This window comes from Lissotriton helveticus, chromosome 7, assembly GCF_964261635.1.
Source record: "Lissotriton helveticus chromosome 7, aLisHel1.1, whole genome shotgun sequence".
NCBI lineage: Eukaryota > Metazoa > Chordata > Amphibia > Caudata > Salamandridae > Lissotriton > Lissotriton helveticus.
Window position 1 is genome coordinate 310,478,272 of NC_136068.1, and position 25,825 is coordinate 310,504,096.

Consider the following 25,825-nt stretch of genomic DNA (forward strand, 5'->3'; position numbering starts at 1 on the left):
CCTTTATTGAGACAATGTTATAAGGTGAGCTCCAGCCAACGCATTTAGTTCAGACAAGACTGAACTTCATCAGGGCTTAATTGGTAAATACAAGTAGTAAATGGTTCAATGATGGGGTGTTGGAAATAATATGCAGGTATCAGTCAATCGTAGAACACACTATCACCCTTAGGATTCCATGTGTAGTAACCAGTGCTGTTATTAGCCGACTGCGGAAGTGTCATGATGGGGCTCACAAATAAGGGCCCAACATTAGTACCTGAGACACGTACATGTACTGTCCTCACTCGGATGGCAGGATCAAAGCCATCCGATTGAGGACGTTACATGTAAATAAAGGAATTCAAACACCAAGGAACTTTGTCCGCTTACACCTTTGAATATACATCCCAGTGGTGCACCTCTCAAATTTCATTTACTCAGCAGACCACGATGGCTGGGACTGCTTTTACGTAAGGAAAACGGGATGCATTTAAAAAAAAAAAAAATGAAACGTGTTTCGTTTACGTTTTTAAGGGCAGGAAGTGGTCCCTGGGACCACTGCCTGCCCTTAAAAAATATTTTTGGGGACATTCACAAAGTGGAAGGGGTCCCCTAAGGACCCCTTCCAAATTGTGACTGCATTACCAGCCTCTTGAAGAGGGTGGTAATTTGCGAGTGTTTTGCGACCACAATTGCGGTTGCAAAACATTGGTACATACCTTTGCGGTCGCTATTAGGAAGGGACGCCCCTTCCTAATAGCGGGTCGCCAAACCTATTTAGCGAGTCGCAAATAAATTGGAACTCGCTAAATAGGCTTTGTGCATGGCCCATGAGGTTTTTGCATGCACAGACGGGTCGCAAACCCGTTTGCGCATGCGAAAACGGGTCGTACATTGGGCCCTTAATATCCTAGAGAGATGGAAGCAAATGTGCCTAATGGCATTCTAAAGTGACCAAGTCACCAGTACCGGATTACCCTCAAAATAATTATTGTAATAATTAACAAATCCCATTCCCTATGGGCTTCGCAAATCAGGCAATGGAAAGAAGGTACTTCATTATATAATTTGAGAAATGTAATCTAACAGGTATTTGCTATCAAAGTAAGTATGCCTCCTTTGGCTCTACCAGCCCTAGATGGAATAGCGGGGGAATGAAAGGAACGGTAGTCATTCAAGAAGATGGAGTCTACTTCTCAGGTTTCCTGGAGGCATAAAATGTCATACTCAACAGCTTCTTTCACCCAATCTGGGTTGTCCAGCTTCCGTCTATTGCAAGCCATAGCCTGCCCTACCTTCCCCTTTACATTTACGGTCTCTTTTTGCTGAATACATTCTTTTTTATAACAAAATACAATAAAGTGAAAAATATGTAAACCACACTTTTAAGCCCAACGGTATAATACCCACATCTACAAGTGCTAAATAACAAGTACTACATATCAGTCACCCGTTTTTCTGGCCATCGCAATGAAATAATGGTATGTAAATTCTGTGATCACTCTTTTAATTTGCGTATCTGGGGAACAGACACCTGGGCAACGACTTCTTGTCTATTGATGCTCACCATCCGGATGTACTGCGGACACAATCTTAATAAATAAATAAAACGTATACACATATGCAAACATTGATCAGCTTTGGGGTAGCCCTCTTCATCCATTTGTCTGTTCAACAGTCGTTATTATTTGCTTTCATTCACACAGCATAGTGCAATGGGTCAGCAGAATTTCAGCCATTGGCATTCTTGTACAGAGATTGGCTTCATTTTACCCAATCATATGTGCATATCCACCTAAATAGAAATGCACTTCAGTGCCAGGGCTGGTTTGCCAATATTTTACTTTACCAATGCTTTTTTTCCTTTCTGTTCTTTACCTTTTTTGTCATGGTTTAAGTGTTTGAACTATTTCTTTAGTTTATTGTAATTCAAAGCTGTATAACATTTCTTTGCACAAATAAGAACCATATTTTCCTGTGATGTAGATTAAAACTAAAAATGTTTCCATCATTATTGTCAGTACTCCCGTCTTCTAGAAAGCAGCTATACTGTTCAACTAATGATTCTTACGTTTTTTTAATTCCAACATTTGGGTGCCCCCTTTAGGCAGAACAAAGCAAACACATGGAAGTGATGGACGGAGCGCTGACACTTTTCAGACACTCACTCCCAGTCCCAGATCTGGGTTGAATCCATCATCCTTCTTTAGCTCACTTCGACTCCCCAGTTCAGACCCAGCCATATGCAAATCAGTATTGTCCCTGTGCCTCAGGGGAACAGTCCAGCCCGAACTGCCAAGCCAGGTCTCCACTGGACCGAAACAAGCATCCTGGGACCGGTATCGGGGTAACACCCATCATCAGCCAGGCTAGCTTGAATCCAGTGACAAAGTGAGCAAGGGACCCATGTCTGGGCATTCCATGCCAACTTAGAGCAATCAAAGCAAGCACAAGGAAATAATGGACGTAACGCTGAAACTTTTCAGACACTCAGTTCCAGTCACAGATCTGGGTTGAATCAATCATCGTTCTTTGGCTCACTTCACCAAAATGCATTTGATATATAGTAAGCCGAACTTTGACAGGCTCCTCTGAAATTTAAGCTAACATTAATGACGTATGCCACTCTATTCTTGAAGCGGTACAAAAAGGGGTGGTGATGGACGGAGCATCTGAACCAATCAAACACTCACACCCAGTCAAAAGATCTGGGTTTGATCCATCACCGTTCTTTAGCCCACTCTGCCACCCCTGTTCAGACATGGCTATATGCAAATCAGTCTGACCATGTGCCTCAAGGGAACAGTCCAGCCCGAACTGCCAAGCCATGCCTTCCCTGGACCGGAAACAAGCTTCCGAGGACCGGTTTCTGGCATTACAGCCGTCTTCAGCCCGGCTTGCTTGAATCCTGTGGTAAAGTGAGCAAGGGACTCACGTCAGAGCATACCCTGCCAACTTATGGCGAACAAAGTGGTACAAAAGGGGGTGGTGATGGACGGAGCATCTGAACCAATCAAACACTCACACCCAGTCAACAGATCTGCGTTTAATCCATCACCGTTCTTTAGCCCACTCTGCCACCCCAGTTCAGACATGGCCATATGCAAATCAGTCTGACCCTGTGCCTCATGGGAACAGTCCAGCCCGAACTGCCAAGCCAGGTCTTCCCTGGACCAGACAGAAGCATTCTGGGACTGGTTTCGGGGTAACGCCCCTCATCAGCCAGGCAAGCTTGAATCCAGTGTCAAAGTGAGCAAGAGACCCATGTGTGGGCATATCCTGCCAACTTAGGGCGAAGAAAGCAAACACAAGGAGATGATGGACGCAGCGCAAAACTTTTCAGACACTTACCCCCAGTCACAGACCTGGGTTCAATCCATCATCGTTCTTTAGCTCAATTCGCTACCCCAGTTCAGACCCAACCACATGTAAATCAGTCTTGAACCTGTGCCTCATGGGAACAGTCCATCCCAAACTGCCAAGCCAGCTCTTCCCTGGACCAGAAACAAGCATCCTGGGACCGGAGTCGGGGTAACACCTCTCATCTGCCAGGCTAACTTGAATCTAGTGACAAAGTGAGCAGCAGACCCACGTGTGGGCATACCCTGCCAACGTAGGGTGAACAAAGCAAACACAGGGAGATGATGGACGGAGCACTGAAACTTTTCAGACACTCACAATCACCCCGTCCTAGATCTGGGTTGAATCCATCATCGTTTTTTAGCTCAATTTGCTACCCCAGTTCAGACCCAGCCATATGCAAATCAGTCTTGACCTTGTGCTTCATGGGAACAGTCCAGCCCGAACTGCCAAGCCAGGTCTTCCCTGGACAGGAAACAAGCATGCTGGGACCGGTTTCAGGGTAACAACCCGCATCAGCCAGGCTAGCTTGATTCCATTGACAAAGTGAGCAAGGGACCCACGTCTTGGCATACCCTGCCAACTGAGGGCAAACAAAGCAAACACATGGAGATAAAGCATGTTTTATTTTTTCTATTTTGGATAGGCTTGCAATAATAAATATAACCATGGCACCAGATTGCCAAGACAAGAACTACTGGCTTTGCTAGTCTTTGTTAAAATAATGTTGTTATATGTGACCCTCCATGGTAGTAGATCAGAGCTTTATACAGCCGGTTCCTTAACTTCCAGAAATATTTTAAAACGTATCCTGTTAGTGACAAATTAAGAATGGGACAGCAAATTTACTGCTTTATTTTTACTTGATGCCAATTTGTTTGTGGCAGTTTTTTTTAAATGTATGTTCAAGTTGTAAGATTATACCCCTAATGACTCCGACTCCTTTCGGCTGCCACACCATAACCTCCAATTTATGGGATTCTGTAGTGATTTTATTCCATTTCCATACCGGACAACAACTGTATAAAGTGGCACAGATGTCTGGCATTCTATGACATTCTGTATGACAATGCTCAAGCCAAACTCAGCCGCTATACCTCCTATATCAGTTATTTGGTGAGATATCAGTAATATGGTGAAAAAATCCAGAATGTGCTAGGCAGGGTGTCAAACCGTCACATATGCTGCCTGCATAGAGGCTAAGTGGAACACCATTTTCCCCGTATTTGGTTCCTCAACAATGTTAAACCTCTCAAAGAACAAACAACTCTTACAGCCTGTTAAGAGCTGTGAAAGATGTACCTATCAGTGGCTAGGAGGAAGGAGCTCGAGTACAGGAATGCTCCTGCATAATGCAGCTTTATGAGCAAGTTCATCTATTGAGATGCGAATCCAGCAACATGGTGATAAACAGTCCAGAATGTGTTAATGAATGAATGAATGAATGACTACACATTTGTATAGCGCATGGTTACCCGGAGGCATCCCAGCGCTTAAGTGATCCATTCATCTCCGATGTATTAGAGGAACAGAAATGTTTTCAACATCTTCCTAAACCTGAGGTGGTTCTCCTCCAGACGAATAGCATCAGGGAGGTTGTTCCAGAGTTTTGCAGCCTATAAAGCAAAACGCCTACCGCCCATACGGATTCTCCTTATCCTTGGGATTACCAGTAGATTCCTTTACTAGATCTTAGGGTCCTGCCAGTTTGATAGGGGCGGAACAAAGGTTGGATGAGGTCTGGTCCTAAATTGGTCAGGGCTTTATGAACAATAGTCATGGCCTTGAATTCAATCCTTTGTTGTACTGGCAGCCAGTGGAGTTGCCGAAGCGCTGGTTTGGCTGAGGCTCTTCGTGGAATGTCGAATAACATCCGGGCTGCACAGTTCTGGACAGTCTGTAGGATCTTAAGTGTCCCCTGTGGGGCCCCTAGGTAGACTGCGTTGGAGTAGTCCAGGCGTGATAAAATCAGCGCCTGTACTGGTATCCGCCTAGCCTCAAACGGAAGTATGACTACCATGCTGGGGAGCTCTTGTGGCGGTATGCCCTTGGTTTTTATTTCTTCCAATAAGTTGACATCATTGTTCTGACACAGGGTCGGAAAGGTGAACAGAGGCACAGGCACCTTCAAATATGCAAGTTCGCTATTTCTGCTGTACAAAAAAAACTATTTTTATTTACTAGACTAAATGTTTGCTCAAGGTATAACAAGAATTGAGCCCTTATATAGGGTAAACATGATTCCTGGCTTGCCTCTTATTTCACTAATAGCCTTGTCATCTGGACAGGAGCAGTAATAATTCCCAGTTCATGTTTAAATACTCACTTTTCATAAATATATTACCAAAGCATGATGTGGTGGAGCATTGTCATTTACAGAAAACATATTTTCCAATGAAATGGCCACAAAACATTCCCACTAACGTAGTTTTACTGATAATAGCGCATTAACAACTTTTGGAAATTGGGTTTCAGAAAAGAAAAAAAAAAATAATGTGCACATCACCAAATAAAGTGTTCTAATTTGTTTTGATCCTATAAAAAATATGTTTTCACCACAGAATTATAAAAATGGGTATACGTAACTAGTGAATTATATTTGAAATGTTTGAACAGTTCACTTAGCTTTTTTAAGTGCTGTGTTAGAAAAAGCCTGACATCTTACAGCCTTTCATTTAACATGCTTTGCATAGTTCAATTGTCACACAGTTCCCTATTACAAAATCCTCTGACTTAAGTTAAAGAAAAATAAATGTAATAAGATAAGCTGACTTTTAGCCTCGGTCTCCAAAAGCCCGAATATGTGACAAAATAAGATTTAAATATTGCTTTTTTTTTGCTCTTTCACTTTGTGAGCAATAAAGATGCCTTTAAATCTTGTTATCTTGTCACATTTGCTCTGCTTTCAGTGACAGAGGTCAGAAGTTAGTTTGTCTTCCCCGAAGTTAGAGGATTTTCAACTCCCCAGAAAGGGTGAGTAGTCTCTAAAAATAGTTCAACCTGAATAAATCTTGCTCAATACTGGGAGTGGATTTTTCGAGCGGTGGGGCCAGCCACCGAAAAAGAGGCGGCTTGTTTTACCCGGTGAACGTCACAATGGCAGTTTGGGGGTAACTTACAGGAGGAGGCGATAAACGCAGAGTGGCTCCCACGCAGCGCAGCAGAAAAGGATAGGCAGAGAGTGGTTTCACTTGCAAAGCTGGAGACCCTGTACATGCGAGTCAAAAACAGACCGGTAAGTGGGCAGACTAGATGTCAAGAGGCGGGCAGAGATGACGAGGAGCTGAAACTTTCCCTTATTTTACAACGTGCTAAACATTTTGAGGGCTGTAGGAGCAGATGCTGGTGTGTCACGGAGACTTCCCTTGATGAGTTACTGCAACAAGTAGGCGATTTGTACACAACAGCACATTTCCTCACCACATTCCTGTAATACTTCCAAGGACAGACGTAATCCATTTTATTAGCCTAGAAATATGCCAATCAGGGTTCCTGACCCTCTCCAACGGCCCCGTACAGTGCGAAAGGGGAGACAGCTCCGAGCTCTTCGACAAACAAGCACTGGCCTGGGCACCATCACAAGACACTTGTGAAGGAACCCTCAGGTGGTGCAGGCTGCACAACCAAGACGGCGAACTGGCAGCGAAGGAATAAACAAAACTACGCAATGCTTCCGAGAAATGCAAGCCAGAGCCTTCTGGCCTGCTTTGGCGTTTAATAGACTGTCTGGGGAATGCGGCAGGGCAGCAGCAGGCCTGTCTATACTGTGAATGCTTCTGACCAACCACCCTTCTGCCCCTATACACCGTACAGACTTGTTACTGTTTAGAATCTGAAGCATGTCAGCCAAGGGTCTCAAATGCAAACAGGCCTCGTTCCTCGGAATTCCGCTAAATGAGGGGCAGAATTGATGTATATCACACAAAGGCTTTGGGAGCGGTGGTTCGTGCGAGGCGAGTTTAGTGCTAGGAGTCCTGTCCGCACAAGGAGCACATGAAGCGGGAGAGAAGTGTGCAGCCACTATGAATACAAATCTTGGCGTGCTGCCCTTTATAAAAACATATACATTTTAAAAGAAGCATTTTAGCGGCACGTGCGATAATAAAGTTGCGCGGCCACCGTATGCGCTTTATAAAACAAGCTGTCCCCATTGCCAAAGCAGAATGAAAAAAACATAGTGCTTACTGAGTAAATTAAGGAGTCAGTATCACGACGCAATTAAAAGATCCAGTCCTGATGGGCGGTCACAAAAGGAGACAGGGCTGTAACAAGGAGGGACTATGAAGCCTCACTATCAATCGGAAGCTAGCATTTACCAGGGACGATGACACCAGCCAATGAAAAATAAGGGCAGGGCTTCCACACCATTTCTAGAACATACCCTACTACAATATGCCTAGGCAAGACCTAAAAAGCACTATTTACAGTCTGGGTATTACTAAAATCTAAATTTTGCAAGCACTTAACCTTTTGCGTATTTTGTCACTTCCTAGCTCATATTGTGAACAATGCAAATTTAAAATATTGACTTACATAAACACAATGCCGTCTGTCAGAGACTGCGACCTCGTAGCACTAAACATACATACTTAAGTCACACACCTGTGCAGCGCATCAACTAATAGAGGTTTCATAATGTATGATAGTGCATTTCCCACTGATTAACTTAACTTGCATTTATTTTTCATTTAAGTTGTGCCTTATTTTATATGTAGTTACCTGAAGGTGAAAGACCTGAAAAGTTACAGAATACTTTTTTAACCACACCTTCGATTCTGCCCTCTTGGCAACCAGCATCACAGTTCCCATACTTTTTTCAATGCACTTCCACCACTGACTCACTGGACTGGACTGCATGTGTAAAACATTCAGTTATTTACTGTCGGTGTTTGAAAAGTATGTATCCCCATTTGGATGTCAGACGTTCATTTTCTAAACTTGTCTCACAAGTTGCAATAGAAAGCAGCCAAATCTTACTCCAGGAAGTGGTAAAGGAATTCGAACTTAAATACAGTATTAATATAAATCATACTCCATAAACTCTCTGCAGGCAACGTATGTCTTTTCAAATGAGCTAATTTAAAGAAGTGGAATTTAGAGAAAAAAATGACTAAACTGCGTTAACTTCATACATAACACTCCCTACCCCTGGGCTTCCCCACAAACGCCTCCCGATAAACACTCGTGTACAAAGCGTCTGCGTGTGTGGATAGTTATCCATTCTGGTGCAAGGAAAGTAATGCCTACCTAAACGTACACGCAACTAATACCTACTCAAAATACAATCCCATAGCTAAACGAAACCGTAAAGGGGAAGGTTGGTTTTAACAGACGCCACAGGATGTGACGTTCGAGTTGCACTTTCAGGCCGGGTGGCTTTCGGCAGTACATAGTGCTGCACAAACCTATGAAAATCGGAATCCAGTCAGAATTGGGGCATAGTTTTGACAAAATGTCCACTCACCAACATTTAGATCCCTACGGATCAAAGGGGAGTTCCACCTGCGTTCATTCCCGACAGTAGTCGACTGAAAAGGACTTGCAAAAGACCCAATAAGCGTGCGAACCCACTAACGAAGGAAAGGAAGTGTGGGAACATTTTGTGTTTGTGATTGAACACGCAAGGTCCAGGGAACCAATCCTAAGCACTGTTCAGTGTTAGAGGGCCCCTAAGCCAATGAACAACCACAGTTCCTCGAGCCAATCCAAGTGTCAAGCGTTCACGCAACCTATCGACGGCTGTGATGCTTCCATTCCACTAATAGAATGTGTTTCCTTCTCCGTGATAGGATGAATTCACCTAGGTGCCCAAGGTCCGGGCCTGTTCATAGTAAGTACGGGAGGTAAGGTGGCCGTTGAAGGTGTAAGGACTATTAACGGATTTCGGTCTCAAACATTGGACGCTTGAAAGGAAATCTGGAGAAGGGTCCGTTCCACAGACAGCCATGTCCTCCTTCTCGGAGTCGGCGCTGGAGAAGAAGCTGATGGAGCTAAGCAACTCTCAGCAGAGTGTACAGACCCTGTCCCTCTGGCTTATCCACCACCGCAAGCACGCGGGGCCCATCGTTACTGTCTGGCATCGGGAGCTGCGCAAAGGTAACGATCACAACCAGTAAATATCCAAGAATGGGGGTATATCTTATATATTGTGGCTACGAAAGAAGTTAGTATCGCACATGGACGATTTAAAAGTTATGTTAACACAGGATGCGTGCAAAAATCCCAAGTTTTCAGTTAATTTGTAAACAACTTCTCATTGGTTTTTTTCCTTAATCCGCCTGTGCAATTTTAAAATAAAACCCCCATTAGCATGGTTCAAATTTAATTTGTGCCAAGAATGCACTGAAATGTTTTTATTTTTTCCTAATTTAACTACGTAGATGTATGAAGGATGATGATTACCAGGAATCGTCGATGTCTGATAATTGTATTTCGTTTTACTTGTTAAAAAAACAGCTTCAAATCTTGCCCCTGTTTTCAGTGTTCGCGCAGGGCCATCTAGACTGAATAGTGATGTACTCCTACTAGCCTACCAACCAGCTCATAAACCTGCCATCTGCCTTTATATCCACAACTGTGAGAGTTAGCACTACTGGGTCGGATTGTGGCTACCCCCCCTCAAGACAACTTCACACCTCGGCAACATGCAATGTAAAGGGTTCTAAAAAAAATGTACATTACTCTAGTTATTGCCTTTCTGAAGTGCTTTCACTGGCATCTTATGTCTCTTTCGATGACGTGCATTACCTAACAAGGCTCTCAACTTTATTACACCAAAGTATCTTGCATATAAACTCAACTCATGGTAGTATGAGGGGGTCTCAGAAACTAAACCCTTCCAAGTCCTGAAGTACAATCTTTCAGAAAGTTCCCTATCAAATAAATCTTCTTAGTAAATGCATATTGGTCTGGAATGCCCACTATATGTTGCCTCATTTAGAAATGGCTCTAACATATCAATTAAGGAATTGTAAAGCATGCTACTCACCCGGGTGGGTCTCAAGGTGCCGGGAGGGGGGACGGACTGACAGCTCCGTTCAGTTGAAGAGCCAGGTCTTGAGTGTCTTCCTGAAGATGTTTAGAAAGGTGGCGCGTCTGATTTCGATCAGGAACTTGTTCCAGGTCTTGGCCGCAATGTAAGTGTAAGCCCTTCCGCCTGTTCTGGCTCTGCGGATGCGCAGGGTTTCTCCGACGACGGTCAATCAGAGGTTTCTCTTGGGTGCATGGAAGGAGATTCTCTTGTTGAGGTATTGGGGTCTGGTGTTATGGAGGCGTTTGAAGGCGTGGGTGAGTATCTTGAAGGTTACCCTCTTCTCGACGGGGAGCCAGTGGAGGTCTGGCAGGTGTTGGGTGATGTCTTCTTGTCGAGGGATGCAGAGGACGAGTCTGGCTGCTGTTTTCTGTATGGTCTGAAGTTTGTGAAGCAGATACTTGTTGATTCCGGCATAGAATGCGTTTCCGTAGTCCAGTCTGCTTGTTACAAGTGCGTGGGTGACGGTTTTTCTTGATTCCGTGGGGATCCATTTGAAGGTCTTGCAGAGGGTGTTGAAGCAGGTGGAGGTGACGGCGTTGACCTGTCGAGTTATGGAGACGAACAAGTTGAGTATAAGGCCGAGGTTCTAGGCATGGTGGGTGGGGGTGGGTGGGCTCCCGAGGGCGGTGGTCCTTCAGGTGTTGTCCCATGCGGTGGGGGAGAACCCGAGGACCTCTGTCTTCTCCAAGTGGAGCTTCAGGCAGCTGCTGCTCATCCAGGTTGCAACGTCCAACATTCCTTCCTGAAAGCTGAGCCTGGTGGTGACGAGGTCGTTGGTGAGGGAAAGGATGAGCAGGGTGTCGTCGGCGTAGGAGACTGTCGGATCCATGTTGTCTGACAATGGCGGCGAGGGGGGCCATGTATATGTTGAAGAACTTGGGGCTGAGTGACGAACCCTGGGGCACTCATATGCAGTTGTTCTCTGTGGGTTCGAAGAGGAAGGGTATCAGTGTGATTCTTTGGGTCCTGCTGGTGAGGAAGGATTGGGACCATTTGAGGGCGGTTTCCCGTATGCTGGTGGCGAGTGTGCAGTGGGAGATAGTACCGAAGGCTGTGGCGAGGTCGAGTAGGATAAATGCCGCAGATTGGCCTTGGTCGAGGAGGGTGCGGATGTCATATGTGGAGGTGAGTAGGGCAGTCTCGGTGCTGTGGTTGCTTCGGAATCCGGATTGGGAGGTGGTCGAGGATGGAGTTCTCTTCAATGGATGTCAAAAGTTGGGAGTTGGCGGTCTTCTCTGTGACTTTGGCTGTGAAGGGAGTGAGGGAGATGGGTTGGTAGGTCTTGAGGTCCGAAGTGTCTGCCGAGAGCAGGGGCTTGACTTCGGCGCGTTGCCAGTCGTCTGGGAAGGTGTCGGTTTCGAAGATGGTGTTGATGGTGCGTTGTAGTTCCTGTGTGATGGTGGCGGCTCTGTGCAAGAGGGCAGGGGTCCGTGGGTGCTCCTGAGTGGATGCCGTTCATGGTCGATTTGGTGGTGGCTGGGGTCCAGGCGGAGATGGTGGGTTGGCTGGTGTTGGAGTGGGGTGAGTGGTTTCGGAGTCCAAAGATCCTCTTTGCTGATGTGAAATGCCTCTGTTCCGTTTGATTAATTTCATGAAACCAGTGATGAATGTTGTCTTTTCGTGTCAACTTTGTGGAAGATACTACCTTCGTGTTCAGTCCTTTGTCACTAACCGTTGCTGGGTCTAGTTCACACTATACAAAAACCCAGAAGAAAGGTTGGGCTTATGTTTTAGTCATGGAAATATACACTTTCCCAGCATTACAGGGCAAATTAAATACAATTTTAAAAGCAACAAATGAATTTGTCGATTTCCTTAACGGGCCTGTGAAATATGAGACCCATACTTAGAGGATGTTCATTATAACAACATAAAATCACCAGGCTCTGTGCTTTTCAGTAAATTGAAGCTCCTTCATATGAAATACATACATATATTATTTTATTGGAATTCTGTATAATACTATAATATTACTGTAAAATTAGTTTTAATTTAATATTAACCCTTTAGTGAGCATTGAATGCTCTGATAACCTTACCATTTTTTCAAATAACAAAACGTGCAGCTAATAGAGATTTTGTGATCTAAAGCAGATATGGTTTAGAAACTCTCTATATATTTTTAAGATACTTCACACTGCCTCTACCCTTATTAGCTTTAATTCGTAAAGGTATTGTGACAATTCAAGAAAGCAGCTTCGCCAAAAGAGACAAGGGGGTCGCAGTTTTGCCAAAATAGGTTACCTTAATCCAGAGGAGATCCCCCTCCATCCTTCAGCTGCTCTCTAGCACAACTGCTCTTTTCATTTTAATACCCACATTCCATCACCTTGCTTGACCACTTACCAGGTGACATCATAGTATCCCAAGACTCCACCATGGAAATATCACAAGACTCCACCACGATCATGCTAAGCTACCACACACCTCCCTTTCTCAACAACCCTTTACCCAAACAAAATGAGAACAACTTAACACTGTAATATGCAAGATGAAGAATTGCATGTGCAAAGCTAGACTGCACATAGTGTTGATACTATATGTACAAGCATGTACTGCACAACGGTGGTGGCTCCACAGAGAACATGCCTGAACAAAGGAAAACGTTGACCTAAAAAGAGAACCCATTAGGAAAGAACAGAGTGAATAAAGACAAGGAAAACAAACTTATCAAACATAGTCCTTCAATTACTTAGATCTACCCATAACTCTTCCAGACCTTCTTGTCCCCGTCTCCTTGTTGCACCAAGTCTTGTTATCCTTGCACTGCCCTTTGTATGGGACAACTCTGTTCAAATGCCATATGCGGTGATCCTGGGTCTTCACAGCATTATTAAATGTTTTAATAATCTGAATTGGCTTCGTAAACCTACCACCTCCAGTCCCAGGACATTCAACCATGACAGTCACCCACATGCACCTCCAATTTCTTCACTGAATTACTAGTGTCAAACCCATCATTTCTGAGCTGTATGCTTTACTCTTCTCTTTGACGCCAAGCCAGTCCACCCACATCTTTGCCCAACTCAGCCTCTTAGTTGTTGACCCAAGCAGGCTCTACAAAGGTGTTAAGAAGCCAACCACGAAACAATTCAAAAGGAGTTTTCCCTGCGGTGCAATGCAGAGTAACCCTATACATTTCTATCCATCTCATCACCTTGTCTTTTCAATCAAAAGAATTGGATTTGGCCATAGCATTTGTTTCTTTGAGCACTCAGTTAAGTCTCTCCACCATCCCATTCGTTTCCAGGTGAAACTAGTACACCCAACCTCCTGTGATTCTAGGAAAATCGCCTAACCTCCCGTGCCTAACAAAAATGAATGTGTCCGTCTGTAATGCAACTGGTGCTTATGTAACTTGCTCTGATACCGTCGGGTCGAGTTTGCGCTATATAAAACTCAGCCCCCACACACACACACACAAAAGCGTGCTTAAGTCTCCCTTTCAATCACTGAGTGTCTACACTCTCCTTCAATCCACATGAAATAAACATGATAGTGGCAATGACTTATTTCTTGCTGCAGTACTGCTCCAAGTCCTTTTTCACTGGCATCAGTCATCATGACAGATCTCTTTTTAGGGTTCAAGCCTAAAAACTCCTCACAGATTTCATCCCAGGTAAAATGTAAACCCTTTCTCAGGCAATGCCTCATATTGACACTCATGTCAGAAAAATTCCTGATAAACTTACCATAAAACTCAACCATGCCTAGGAATTTATCTAATTCTTCATGTGTTGCGGGCGAGCCCATATGTGAAATAGTATCAACCAGTTCTTTCTGAAACACTCCCTCTGCAGAGATGGTATGGCCTAAATAATTAATGGTATGTGTACCAAACCTACATTATTCTGGTTTAATTGTAAGATTAATATCCACCAGTCTTCTCAAAACGTCCTTAGATAGGTATCATGTTCTTAACGTCCTTACCAAAGACCAAGATGTTGTCTTGGTAGACGCAGACCTCTTTAACCCCCTTGATGGCCCTCTCCGTCACACGTTGAAAGACAGAGGCTGCCGAGACCAAACCAAGGGGAAGTCTGATAACCTGAACATGCTAAAGAGTTTCGCAAAAGCGGTTACAGGCCTCGAAAAATCATACACATTTTACTAGACCTGCAGGTCTAGTGACTTTGATAATCTATTCAACATAATTAAAATGCTTTTGACCCATAAACTGGTTTCAAATTATGTGATCCTGGGCAAGTATTTTAATTCACTGAAACGCCATTTTCTTCTTTATCGTGTATGAGAGCACCTTCAAATATGAGCGTTCAGCATGTCTGCTGTACAGAAAACTCTTTTGTTAGATTTAATAGACTATACTTTTGCTTCATATATAATAAAAGTCTAGCCACATATAGGATGCACATGACCGCTGACTTGCCTCAGTTCATTAACCACATTGTCATCACTGCAGGGGTAGAAATGTTTCTCAAATCTTGTTTAAAAACTGTCACTTTTAATAATGCATAACTAAGGCAAAAAGTAGCAGCACACTGTCATTTACATTGAAATGGCCACAGAATTTCCTATTGACGTGGTTTTAAAACTATATAGTGGACAATGTCTGGAAATAGTTTCTGCAAATATTTCTTATTTGCACATCACCAAGTAAAGTGTTCTGAATTGAATCTGCTTTAGATCACAAAATCATATGCAAATCTTTCTTTGCATCACACTTCTGAATTACGAAAAAAGGTTTCTTCATAATTCCTGATATATTTTTCCATACTTGTACTGTTAATTTACAAGCTTTTTAAATGTGTTAGAAAAAAAACCCTGCATTTTTACAGCCTTTTGTTTGACAATTATTGTCAGATAACTCAGTTAACAAAAAGCACTAACTTTAATAAGGGCGAGAACATTAAACACCATTTTCCAGGAACAGATGAGCAACATTTAGTAAAAAGATAAACTGACATTTGAGCTCTGTCCTTAAACAGACAGCAAATGTGTCAAGGCAAAACCCAGATTTAAAGGCTTTTTTATTGCTCATTTACTTTATGAATGAACAGAAAACCTGTTCCTTTCAGCTTAAGTTAACTCGCCAGCAGAGACCAGTAAATTCTGAAAATAGCTCCACCTGATAAAATCTCACTCACAATTGCGAGTGGACTTTTCGAGGCCTGGGTTACATATGTGGGGGATTCTTTCAGCATAATCTGGTAGTAGGCTGAGTTGAGGTCTGTTACTAAACACCGTGGCCCCACCCAGCAACAACACAAGCTCTGTGATGTTAGGCATGGGATACCCATCAGTGATGACGAATTTGTTGAGATGTCTCAAATCAAGACCTAAGCGCCGACTTCCATTTACTGTCCTGGCAGCCACTCAGTGCCTTCAACTTCCTCTAGGATACCACTCTCTTTAAGTTTTCGGATTTCTTCATACACTCATCCACTGCTATGGGTACACTACTTACTTTACAACAAGCAGGTTGTGCATTTGACACTAAACTAATTTCATGTTCGTAACCGACTAAACAACCCAGTTCTTCTTTAAATATATTTGGGAACTCGCTCGTTAAGTCGTTCATCACCCACAGAATCAACAGAACACAGAAACCTCTGTTTCCTTCAAGAGAATAGGAGTGACTCTGCTAGGGTCCAACAGATTGCCCAACTCACACCGATGTGACCAACTAATAAAACTATAACCCTTCTTAGATACATATATCTTACCAGATGTCAACTGTTGCTTGTATTCATTTACCCCAAAGAAATAGCCATGTCGTTTTATAGGTTCCCCTCCATATGCACACAGCCTGATATCCGGTTTGGACGAGACAACTTGGTTCTGTAATTTACTCTGATAAAGTTTGTTGGAAACAATAGTTATCTTTGCCCCTGAATCGAAAAGAGCATTAGTTGATTCCCCATCCAGAGAGATAGTGTCAACTGTAGTTGAACTAACTATCCCCGCCTCATTTACTTGAAGAACAGTCTGACCACAGACAAAATAAGAGTCAACATCATCTTGATCACTATCCACCCCAACTTCCTCGACCTCAAGTTCAAAAGGTCTCCTCTTAAAAGCGACCGCAAAGTGTCCTTTATTTATTTATTTATTTGTTTATTTGTTTATTTATTTACATTTCACATACATAGCCTTTAAAGGTTGACACATTTTGTCATTCACAAGGTGACCAGTTCTGTCAGACCTGTAACACTTTTGTGCCATAAATATTCTTTTCTGCCCCCATCTTCAGGTTTCACCATGTTTTTCTTGGCCCTCTCCTTCACCACACTTATACTCTGATCTTTCTCCTTTCTAATAATCCGTACACATTCCATTGAATGCTCCACATGTTTTCCAATCACTAACACTTCATCCAAGGTGGATTAATCCTTTAACCATAGTTCATTCCTCACCTTTTTATTCACACAACCCACCATAAACTGGTCCAGAATGCGCTCCTCGGTCATGCCACCAAATCTGCAAGAAGCAGCAAGGCTGCGTAATTCAGTGAAGTAACACTCAACAGATTCAACCTCCCTTTGGAACCTCCTTGCAAATTGATAGCGTTCCAGAATTGTACTGACTATGGGTAGAAAGTGATGATCAAGTTTCTTGATACACAACTCGTATTCATTAAAATCCTGACCTTCTGGGCCCAAACAGAGGAGAAGACGGTACGCCCTTCTTTCTGCACTCAAAGATGCACCACACACCTTTGCATAACTCTTGAATAACTTTTTCAACTTTTGCCACTTCAGAGGTGAGGTACCCTGGCTGATGAAAAAGAAAGGAGGAGCAGGAAAATTCTGCATTTTTTCCTCCTTTCTACACGTGACTGTTTATTACTGGAACTAACCAAGCAATTTAGGCTAGTGTAATTTCCCAGGCGTAGTGGTAAGAATATATGGGTCAATATTGTTTGCAATATTTTTTCAACTACAAAAAAACTTGACAACCTGAGTATAATAGCATTCGATGAGCATGACACTGAGAAAGAAACAATACACTTAAAGAACATCCAAAGTTCTCTTAAAAAGTTGTGTGCTAGCAGCGTGCAAATCACTGTTGATTTGCGTCAGTGATGATATGCAAGAAACGCAGACAAAGAATAAAGAACGTGCTAATTACTAGGATTTGCTCATCAAGTGTTCAAATCCTTTTTGGCTGTGGCTCCAAAGCAGTAAGTAAAGTATTTATTAGTTAATTCATAAAAAAAAATCTTACAATAAGCAATGACAACATAAACTCATGTATGCATCTTAGATGTCTTGCAATAAGCTGTAGACCACAAATATATAAATTGTTAAAACAGTTGCTGACGGTGCCCAATAAAATAGGAAAAAGTGCATTATGAATATTATGGTATAAGAATTTCCAAATTTGACATGGTCTTTTAACCCCTTCGGTGCTCGTGACAAGCTCAGCTCGTCATGGCATATACCTCTCAGGTGCGCATGACCACACCCGTTTTTATTATGGCCCAGCACAGCAGGGTAATAGCTCCAGCAGCCATGAGGTTAATTTAAGCTGACCTGTATAACTTCCACAGTTAAAATGAAGAGAAAGTACATTAGATGTTAGGAGTATAAGCTCGAATATGGAAAAAATGTATTACGATTACATTAAACCATGGCCCTCATGGGTCCTCTTGATATAAGCTGGCATATATGGTTTCTGGAAACTAAAATAAAAAAATGCATTTGATGTATAGTAAGCCGAACTTTGACAGGCTCCTCTGAAATTTAAGCTAACATTAATGACGTATGCCACTTTATTCTTGAAGTGCAAGTAATTTTAGGATCATGCTAAATAGAGATACAATTAAGGAAAAAGTTAATGTACAAGAATAATCTATTAAAAAAAGGTTGTTAGCCCAAAGTGCAACAACATTAGTGTAGTAAGCTACCCTGAAAGGAGATCAACAAAAAAAGACAAATAGGATCTAGCCCTGCAGTTGTCCTGGACAGGTGAGTTGATCATTAGCGCACCCAATACATTTTAACATGGCCCTTAAGTTCTTGAGGTTCGGCATGTCTGCGTAGGGTTTCTACAGGAGGAAGTTAACTTCCGCGTGTTTCCAGTCGGGGACGGTGACGGTCTCGAAGGAGCAGTTGATAATCCGACGTAGTTCGGGTGCGATGGCAGAGGCTCTGAAATATGTGTTGTGGGCAGGGGTCTAAGGGTGCTCTGGAGCGGATGCTTTTCGTGGTCTTAAAGGTGTCTTCTGTCGTGAGCAGGGTCTATTTGAGCAGGGTCTGTTGGGTGGCATCGCATGGAGGGGGAGCTGGAGTGGTGAGGAGGTCTTGGTTGTCGAAATTGTTGTTGATCATCCTAATCTTATGGGGGGAGAAGGCGCTGAGTCTGTTGCAGAGGTCTTGGGGGTTTGGGATGGCTGTGTTGTCGCTGAAGGGTTTGGTGAATTCCTCGATGATGGAGAAGAGTTCTTTGGCGATGTGAGCGTTGGTGAGGATTCTCATGAAGGTCGTTATGTCATCTGGGACGGTGGTCATAAGGAGGATGCTTTTGGAAACAATGACGATGTCTCCTGGGCGGATGAGGCGGTCCTTGCGCAAGATCATGTGTCCGTCGGGTATGGCGGTGGCGATGTCTGGTGCAGAGTTGAAATTTTTTCAGGTTTCTGTGTGGATGGCAACGTAGGGCGAGTAGGAGTTGAGTAGGTCCCAGATTTCTATGGCATGCTTGTGTAGGGAACTCCCGTTGAGGCGGATGCACTTGAGTGGTTTGTGAGCGGTGATGTCCTGTAGGCTGGGAGATGCTGCTGGGTTATGTAGGTGGCTGAAGGTGCGGCGGCAATGTAGACAGGAGAGAGGGCCTTAGGTGGTGGTAGGCGTCGAGAGATGGCAGTTGTAGTTGCATCCCGGGTTGAGATCGTGGAGGGTACTGGAGTTGTAGAGTAGACTGGTTAAAGGACCTGGGTCCCTGCCACTGGTCAAGGTCTGGTCGATGACTGGCACAGCCGGGCTTGCCGTTGGTGTGCCAGCGGCCGCCATTAATTAGGGATGAGGGGGAGGGCAGGTCAGCAGGGAGGCAGGAAGGGCACACTGGAGAGGGGAGGGGCAGCCGCGGGAACAGGCAGTAAAAAAGTGAAGGAAAGGCAAAAGGAAGGAAGAGAAAAAGAGGGCATAGAGGAAAGAGGCAGAAGAGCAGAGTGCTCTCCCACTGGATCATCAGGGGTGAGGCGCAGGCAGAAGCCTGCGGGTGGAGGGGGTCCTGGAACACCCTGCAACAGTGAGCTCAGGGGATAGCACTCGGTGGTGGTGCTGTGGGGGGGGAAAGCAGTTCAATGGCCTTGCTGTAATGCCAAATCTGTCTCCCACGCTTCCCTCAAGCCCCAAAGGGAGTCCGGTGAGTTGTTCATTATATTCCGATAAGTTAAGGAGGTAGCTTTATCAATCATCAGAACAAGCAGTAGCCGATCTGCCAGGGGTGTATATTCCGGTAATTGTACCCCCTTCAACACATGTTTGCGCTTTGCATGTTTCAGCTGCAAATATCGAAATCTTTCTGTGTCAGTCATCTGATATTCTACCCTCAGTTTGTCAAAGGAAATTCTAGCCTGGCCCCTCCAGACATCCCAAGGTGGTCGATACCCAGGAGTTCCCCACTTCTTCAAAAAGTCACTATCCTATAGTGGGGTCTTCTCTGTTAGTTTACCCTCCCATCCAAGGAATCTAGTGACCTCCCTCCATGTATGGACTACTGTTTGTGTGTAGTGACAACTTAAAACGGTAGAGCGCCGCATGGTGGCCTCGGTTTCCCATTGCCAGACGATCTTCTACAGAGGCTGGTTCTTCCTGTCTGCAAATACCTAGTCATTGATTGTTATCAGCTGGGTAACCCAATATTATTTTATCTGGGATAGCCAGGCCCCCCTCAAACACTCCCTTGAGAGTGCCTACCGCTGTCTTAGAGCTGCCTCCATCCCGTAGAAGTTTTCGCAGCACATCTTCCACCTTTTGGAAGAAGTCTAGTGGTATTTTGTAGGGGGTGCTCTGTAGAATGTAAAGCAGGTGTGGTAGAGCCATCACCTTGAATAAGACAGCCCTTCCCATCAAAGACACTGGTAACTATCTCCAATGAGCCACATTCATTTGTAATCTATCTAGCTGCTGGAGTAAGTTATCTTCCATAAAATCATCAACTTTCCTTGATATTTTTATGCCGAGGTATGGAGTTTACAACCCTATCCAGAGAGATCATTTTGAAGTCCAAGTTGACAGATCATCAACCCATTTGGAAATGATTTGCCTCCCAGGCCCCGAAAAATCATTAAAATGTTAATAGACCTGGAGGTCTAGTGACTTTAATAATCTACTCAACCTGATTTTTAATCCTCTTGACCCACAAACTGGTTTCAAATTATGTGATCCTGGGCAAATATTTTATTTCAGTAACCTTCCATTTTCTTCATAATCACATATGAACACCATCAAATATGAGAGTTCATCATGCGTGCTGTACAAAAAACTCTTTTGTTTGATTTAATAGACTAAGCGTTTGCTCCATATATAATACAAATCTAGCCACATATAGGATACACGTGAACTCTGACTTGCCTCCTAGTTCTTTAACAGCATTGTCATCTGTCGGGGGCAGGTGTTTTCTCAAATCCTGTTAAAAAACCTATCCCTTTTAATAAATACATAACTAAAGCATGATGTGGCAGCACATTGTCATTTGCAATCGGCAGATTTTACATTGAAATGGTCCCAAAATTGACATCATACAGCCTGTTGTTTCACAATGATTGCCAGACAGCTCACTTGACAAAAACCTTTAACTGTAGTAAAAGAAACTCCATTTTCCAACAGCAATTACTAAAAAGACTGCCATTTGACCTCTTTCCTTGAACAGACAGAAAGTGTGTCAAGATACAAAATATTTAAAGGCATCTTTATTGCTCATTTACTTTCTGAATGAACAGCACACCAGTTCTTTTCCAGATTATGTTCACTCGCCATAAAAGGCCATTGGATGCTAAAAATACCTCAACCTGATAAAATCTGACTTACCATTACGAGTGGGCAAGTAGATTTTCGAGGCCTGTAGGCTAAACTTTTGCTCCATATATAATGAAAATCTACCCACATATAGGATGCACATAATCCCTGATTTACCTCTTAGGTCGTTAACAGCATTGTTATCAGGATGGGGGCAGGAATGTTTCTCAAATCATGTTTTAAAACTCACTTTCAATAAATAAATACCTAAAGCATTAAGTGACCGCACACTCATTTGCAATAAGCAGATTTTACATTTAAATGGGCACAACATTTCCCACTGACATTTACTTACTGATAAAACTGTATCATTTACAAACCATGTTTAGAAATCGCGTTTACGCAGTTGTCATCTGCACATTACCAAGTAAACATTTCCGATTTGTTTTGCTCCTATTTAAATCTTTGTTTGCATGACACTTCTGAATTACTAAAAAAAATGCTTTTCTAATTCCTGCTATTTGTACTATTCATTTACAAGATTTTTAAATGTTGTGTTTGAATTTTTTTTTAGATCTCACACAATGATAATCATTTGAGAAAAACCTCTAACTGTACTAAGAGAAAGAAAAGTAAACACCATTTTCCAGGATAAGATAGGCACTGACATTTGACCTCTGTCCTTGAACCGACAGTAAATGCTTAAAAATAAGAACAGGATTTAAAGGTGTCTTTATTGCTCTTTCGTTTAAACAATGAACAGAACACCTGTTCCTTTCCTGTTTAAGTTTGCTTGCCAAAAGGGACACGTAGGTCCTATAAATTGTTCGACCTGATAATATCTTACTTTCCATAGCTAGTGGGCGAGTAGCTTGTTTAAGGCCTGCTGTCTCTGTTGAAAGAAAAGATCCATAGCAGATGACTGCTGTAGAATTCTTTCTCTTGGAACCATCTGGTGTCTGCACAGATACCTCCTTATTTGAAAAAAAGCTGGAGTGCCAGTGCAAGGTCTTTCTTCATTATCTCAAATGTTTTAGTTTGAGTGCCTTCTAAGATCTTTCAACTGCCTTATCTTTTTCTCCTGCAAGTGGAATCAGCAGAAATTACAAGCATATCCTTGTTTCCATAGGTTATAGTAGTTGCATGTAAGAAATTTCATGAAACATATGACTAGCTGGCCAAATCTGAAGAATTAATGCCAGAAATTGAGATGTAACTTCTTTAAAGAACTTCAGATTAACAAATCTGTACAGTATATATTTTTATCAGGAGAGCGGAATATACTAAAACAAGTTTGCAGGAGTGCATTCGTTTGTGTCAGGAAATACAGATTTCTTTTTCCTGTCTTCGCCTAGTTGTATAAACGCCAGTCTGGAAAGGATCATCTTCCTCTTTCTATTATTTATTTAAAATACTTATGTGATCTTCTGCTCTCCTTTTGAAGCCCATGTTTATGAATAGGATGGCAGCAAACTAAATGTCATAGCTTTAGCAGAATTGAGATTTTAACATCATTTATATGCCCTGCTAGTGGTCCATTTCCTTAATAAAGTCACATATTCTTCATGCTACTTCTCATAATTAGTTTAAAATGTTTTTTCATACCTATTAGTCAGTCATCCCCATGTATCTAGCATGCAATACTCTTCTTGGGTCTGTTAATGATTTCCACGTATTAGCTATATATGAATTTAAAAAAAATCTAATTCAGTTTATACCCAGACACTGCTCTGAATTTGGACGCTGGATATCTGTGTACTGGATTGTTATTTCTTATTCAAAGTCTATATTGCAGTGCCGTCTGCATAAGCTGCTACATTGACCAGACTTCTTGTGCACCTAACGGGGGAGTTGAGTTTGCTAGCGTCTTAATAAAGGGCTCCATGTGTAGAACATGTAGTGTCCGTGACATTGGGCACCCCTGTCGTTATCCTTGCTTAATACAGGGAAGATTGAACTGGTTCCTTCTCTCCGCATCTTCTTTAGCTGCCTTGTACCTCCCTTATGCTTTAGCGTGTTTTGAAAAAAAGGTGTTATTTATTCAGCCAGAATTTTATACAGCTGTACTGGTAGTAAGTCATCCTGTTGCTTTATGGGGGCGGGGGCTAAGTCTTGTATTGCTTCCATTAACTCTTCTATGGTGATATCCCTAGTCAGTGATATAGATTGCTTTGAGGTTAGTTTCAGTAACCTACAAGTAAGTGGCTGTGTTTATAAGAGTGTAATAATGGGGGAAAAGCTGGCTTAGCGCCTCTGTATTATATTTGAATTGGTACGATTTAACAAGGATAGCTGTAATCATTTTTTTCTTCTTTTCTCTGCAATTGATTAAGCCATAAAAGCACATACAAATAAAAACGTCAATACTATAAGACATTAAAATCGTCAAGAAAAAATATTTTAAAAGCGTGATCCATGAATGGAAGCATAACTGGTAACATGTACTCATTGAGCATGATTTAAATGGTTTCTTAAAACACTCAAAATACATACACTCTGCTAAAAGTCCAAGCTCAAATTGAGAAATAGACAAGACATTCATAATCTACCGGCTTGATTACAAGAGTATAAACATTGGATGCATTGTAGTCCCCTAGACCTAGCCGATTTGCAGTTGGCCGTATTTGCCATTGCACAATGCCCAGGACGCTATGTTTTTCAGCCTACATCTCCACATATATAACCGGAAACGGGAAACAGCAAATACATTTGAAGGTGCTGTGTTGAATCTAAGAATCCTGAAAGCTATCCTAAAGTCCCAGGTCCCCATGTTGTGGCACAGCCGCAATATCGATTTCCTCCTGTGGGCATGGTAATGTGGGCCGATAAAGACTGCATGGTAAATGCAATCTTCCTCTGAGCAGAAGGAGCATGTCGTGTCCGGGTCGGTGGAGGGACGTTGCCATTTGACAGTGACAGAGCGAACCGGCAAACTCCCAATATGATATTTAATATGCAGGGTTTTTGCGAGCGGGGGCTCAGTGACATCCGTATACTCTTCCAGGGAGTAGACTTCTTTAAACTCTGGGAAAGCTAAGGTCAGAGGGCCCAAACTCCCAGTTGTATGTACACCACCATCCACATGCCTCCAGTAGATCCCCTTGAGAAGAGACTGTGATATCCTACATGCTTTCTTAGGTTTTGTCCGTAGATGCTCAAGGCAAAAGCGAGATTGAATAAACCTGACCTAAGGGATCCTGGTAGCCCCAGAGAGCCATAGGATCTTCTCCCATCCCGTCCAATTGGGCACTAAATCGACAGAGGCCCAAACCCTTCTCCAATACAGCAGGGGTCTAGCGGCCTGTCTATGGCCAAGTTCTAACCTTAGGGTAATAAGTGGGGTACTAGTGGGGCGATTTAGTTAAAAGTCGTAGAAATAGACTCTCCGCAAATTCCAAATCATTAACGTTCTAATGCTTGTAGATTGTAAATTTGGAGGGCCACAGATAACAGCCGAAAACTGTAGCCCTGGAAGACCCTCAGAATTCACCTGTGTGGTGCTCTAACTTAAGTTTGCACTTCCGGATCTGTGCAGACCAACCAAAATGCACAGTATGAGGGTACCCTAGTACAAACTCTCTAAAAGAGGACATATTTTTTTAAAGACTGGTGCGTGTTGTGTCGTGTGGTAACTGTTCAGGACCATACACGTGGTCTTATTAAGCCTGGCCTCAAGCCCTCTCAGCCTGTAGAAGACACCAAACGGGTCCAACAGATTTTAAATACCCATGGGTTGCTATGTATGCTCAACATCTAACCTGCCCTGGTCATCCACTCATATCTTTTTATTTTTCTTCTTCTTTTTTTATATTATCAGATTTTGGAATTTCCCTGGTGCAGTAAAATGTTATTTGCCCTTTAGAGGTCACTTTTGAACTCCCTGGCTCGTCAATTACTGCGTGCTCGTTGTTGGCTTTAAACTTGTTGATGGTTCCCCTCTGGTACAGTCACAGGCGTTATTCATTTCCCTGAGGCAAATTAAAATGATTACCATTTGTCTGGGTGGCAGTAACCGCTTTAGTCCACATAAGGTATCCACACCAAATGTGCGTCCTTTTCTTCCAACATCTTGTGGATTCTAAAGGTACCCAGGTTTGTGAATTCCCCCGGAGGAGACCAAGAATTTGGCAAAAATACAGATAATTTGGGCTTTTTGTATGAACAATTGAAAAAGAGTGCTGCAGAAGGAGTCTGTCTTTTTCCCTGCAATTTGTATCCACGAAGGATTTGTGGTGCTAAAATCACCAGCTTTCAGGAACAGGCAGACTCTTGTAGGAAAACCAAAAATTTCTACACAGTTTTGGCATTTTACTGGGGCATTTTTGTGCTGTCATCCTCCTTCCAGTTAGTGGTGGAAAGGGTTGTGAAAGCAATAATGGATCCCGGAGAACTATACTTTTCTCTATAGAAATTAACAATTGCAATGAGTTGGAAAAAACGGCCATTTGTACCAACATTTTCGCCTGTAACTTCTTCGAAGTATGGCAGATATTTGAAGGCAATATACTGTTGTGTCTGCTGGAACTTCT

General features: G+C 42.9%; 2 protein-coding genes across 4 annotated transcripts in view; one reads left to right on the plus strand and one right to left on the minus strand.

Moving 5' to 3' along the window:
* The window catches only part of TTI1 (TELO2 interacting protein 1), a 209,776-nt gene extending 200,797 nt beyond the window's left edge, over positions 1-8,979 (minus strand). The window contains exon 1 of the mRNA XM_078652116.1: positions 8,807-8,979. The gene's annotated coding sequence lies outside the window, so the exon portion shown is untranslated. The remainder of the gene's footprint in view (positions 1-8,806) is intronic.
* Positions 8,980-9,134: 155 nt separating this feature from the next.
* Positions 9,135-25,825, plus strand: part of RPRD1B (regulation of nuclear pre-mRNA domain containing 1B) — a 253,889-nt gene continuing 237,198 nt past the window's right edge. For 2 of the 3 annotated variants that reach the window (XM_078652118.1, XM_078652120.1), the window contains exon 1: positions 9,135-9,438. In XM_078652118.1, the coding sequence (XP_078508244.1) occupies positions 9,288-9,438 (151 nt within the window). In that variant the 5' untranslated portion in view covers positions 9,135-9,287. The remainder of the gene's footprint in view (positions 9,439-25,825) is intronic. The other variant, XM_078652117.1, reaches the window with a different exon arrangement.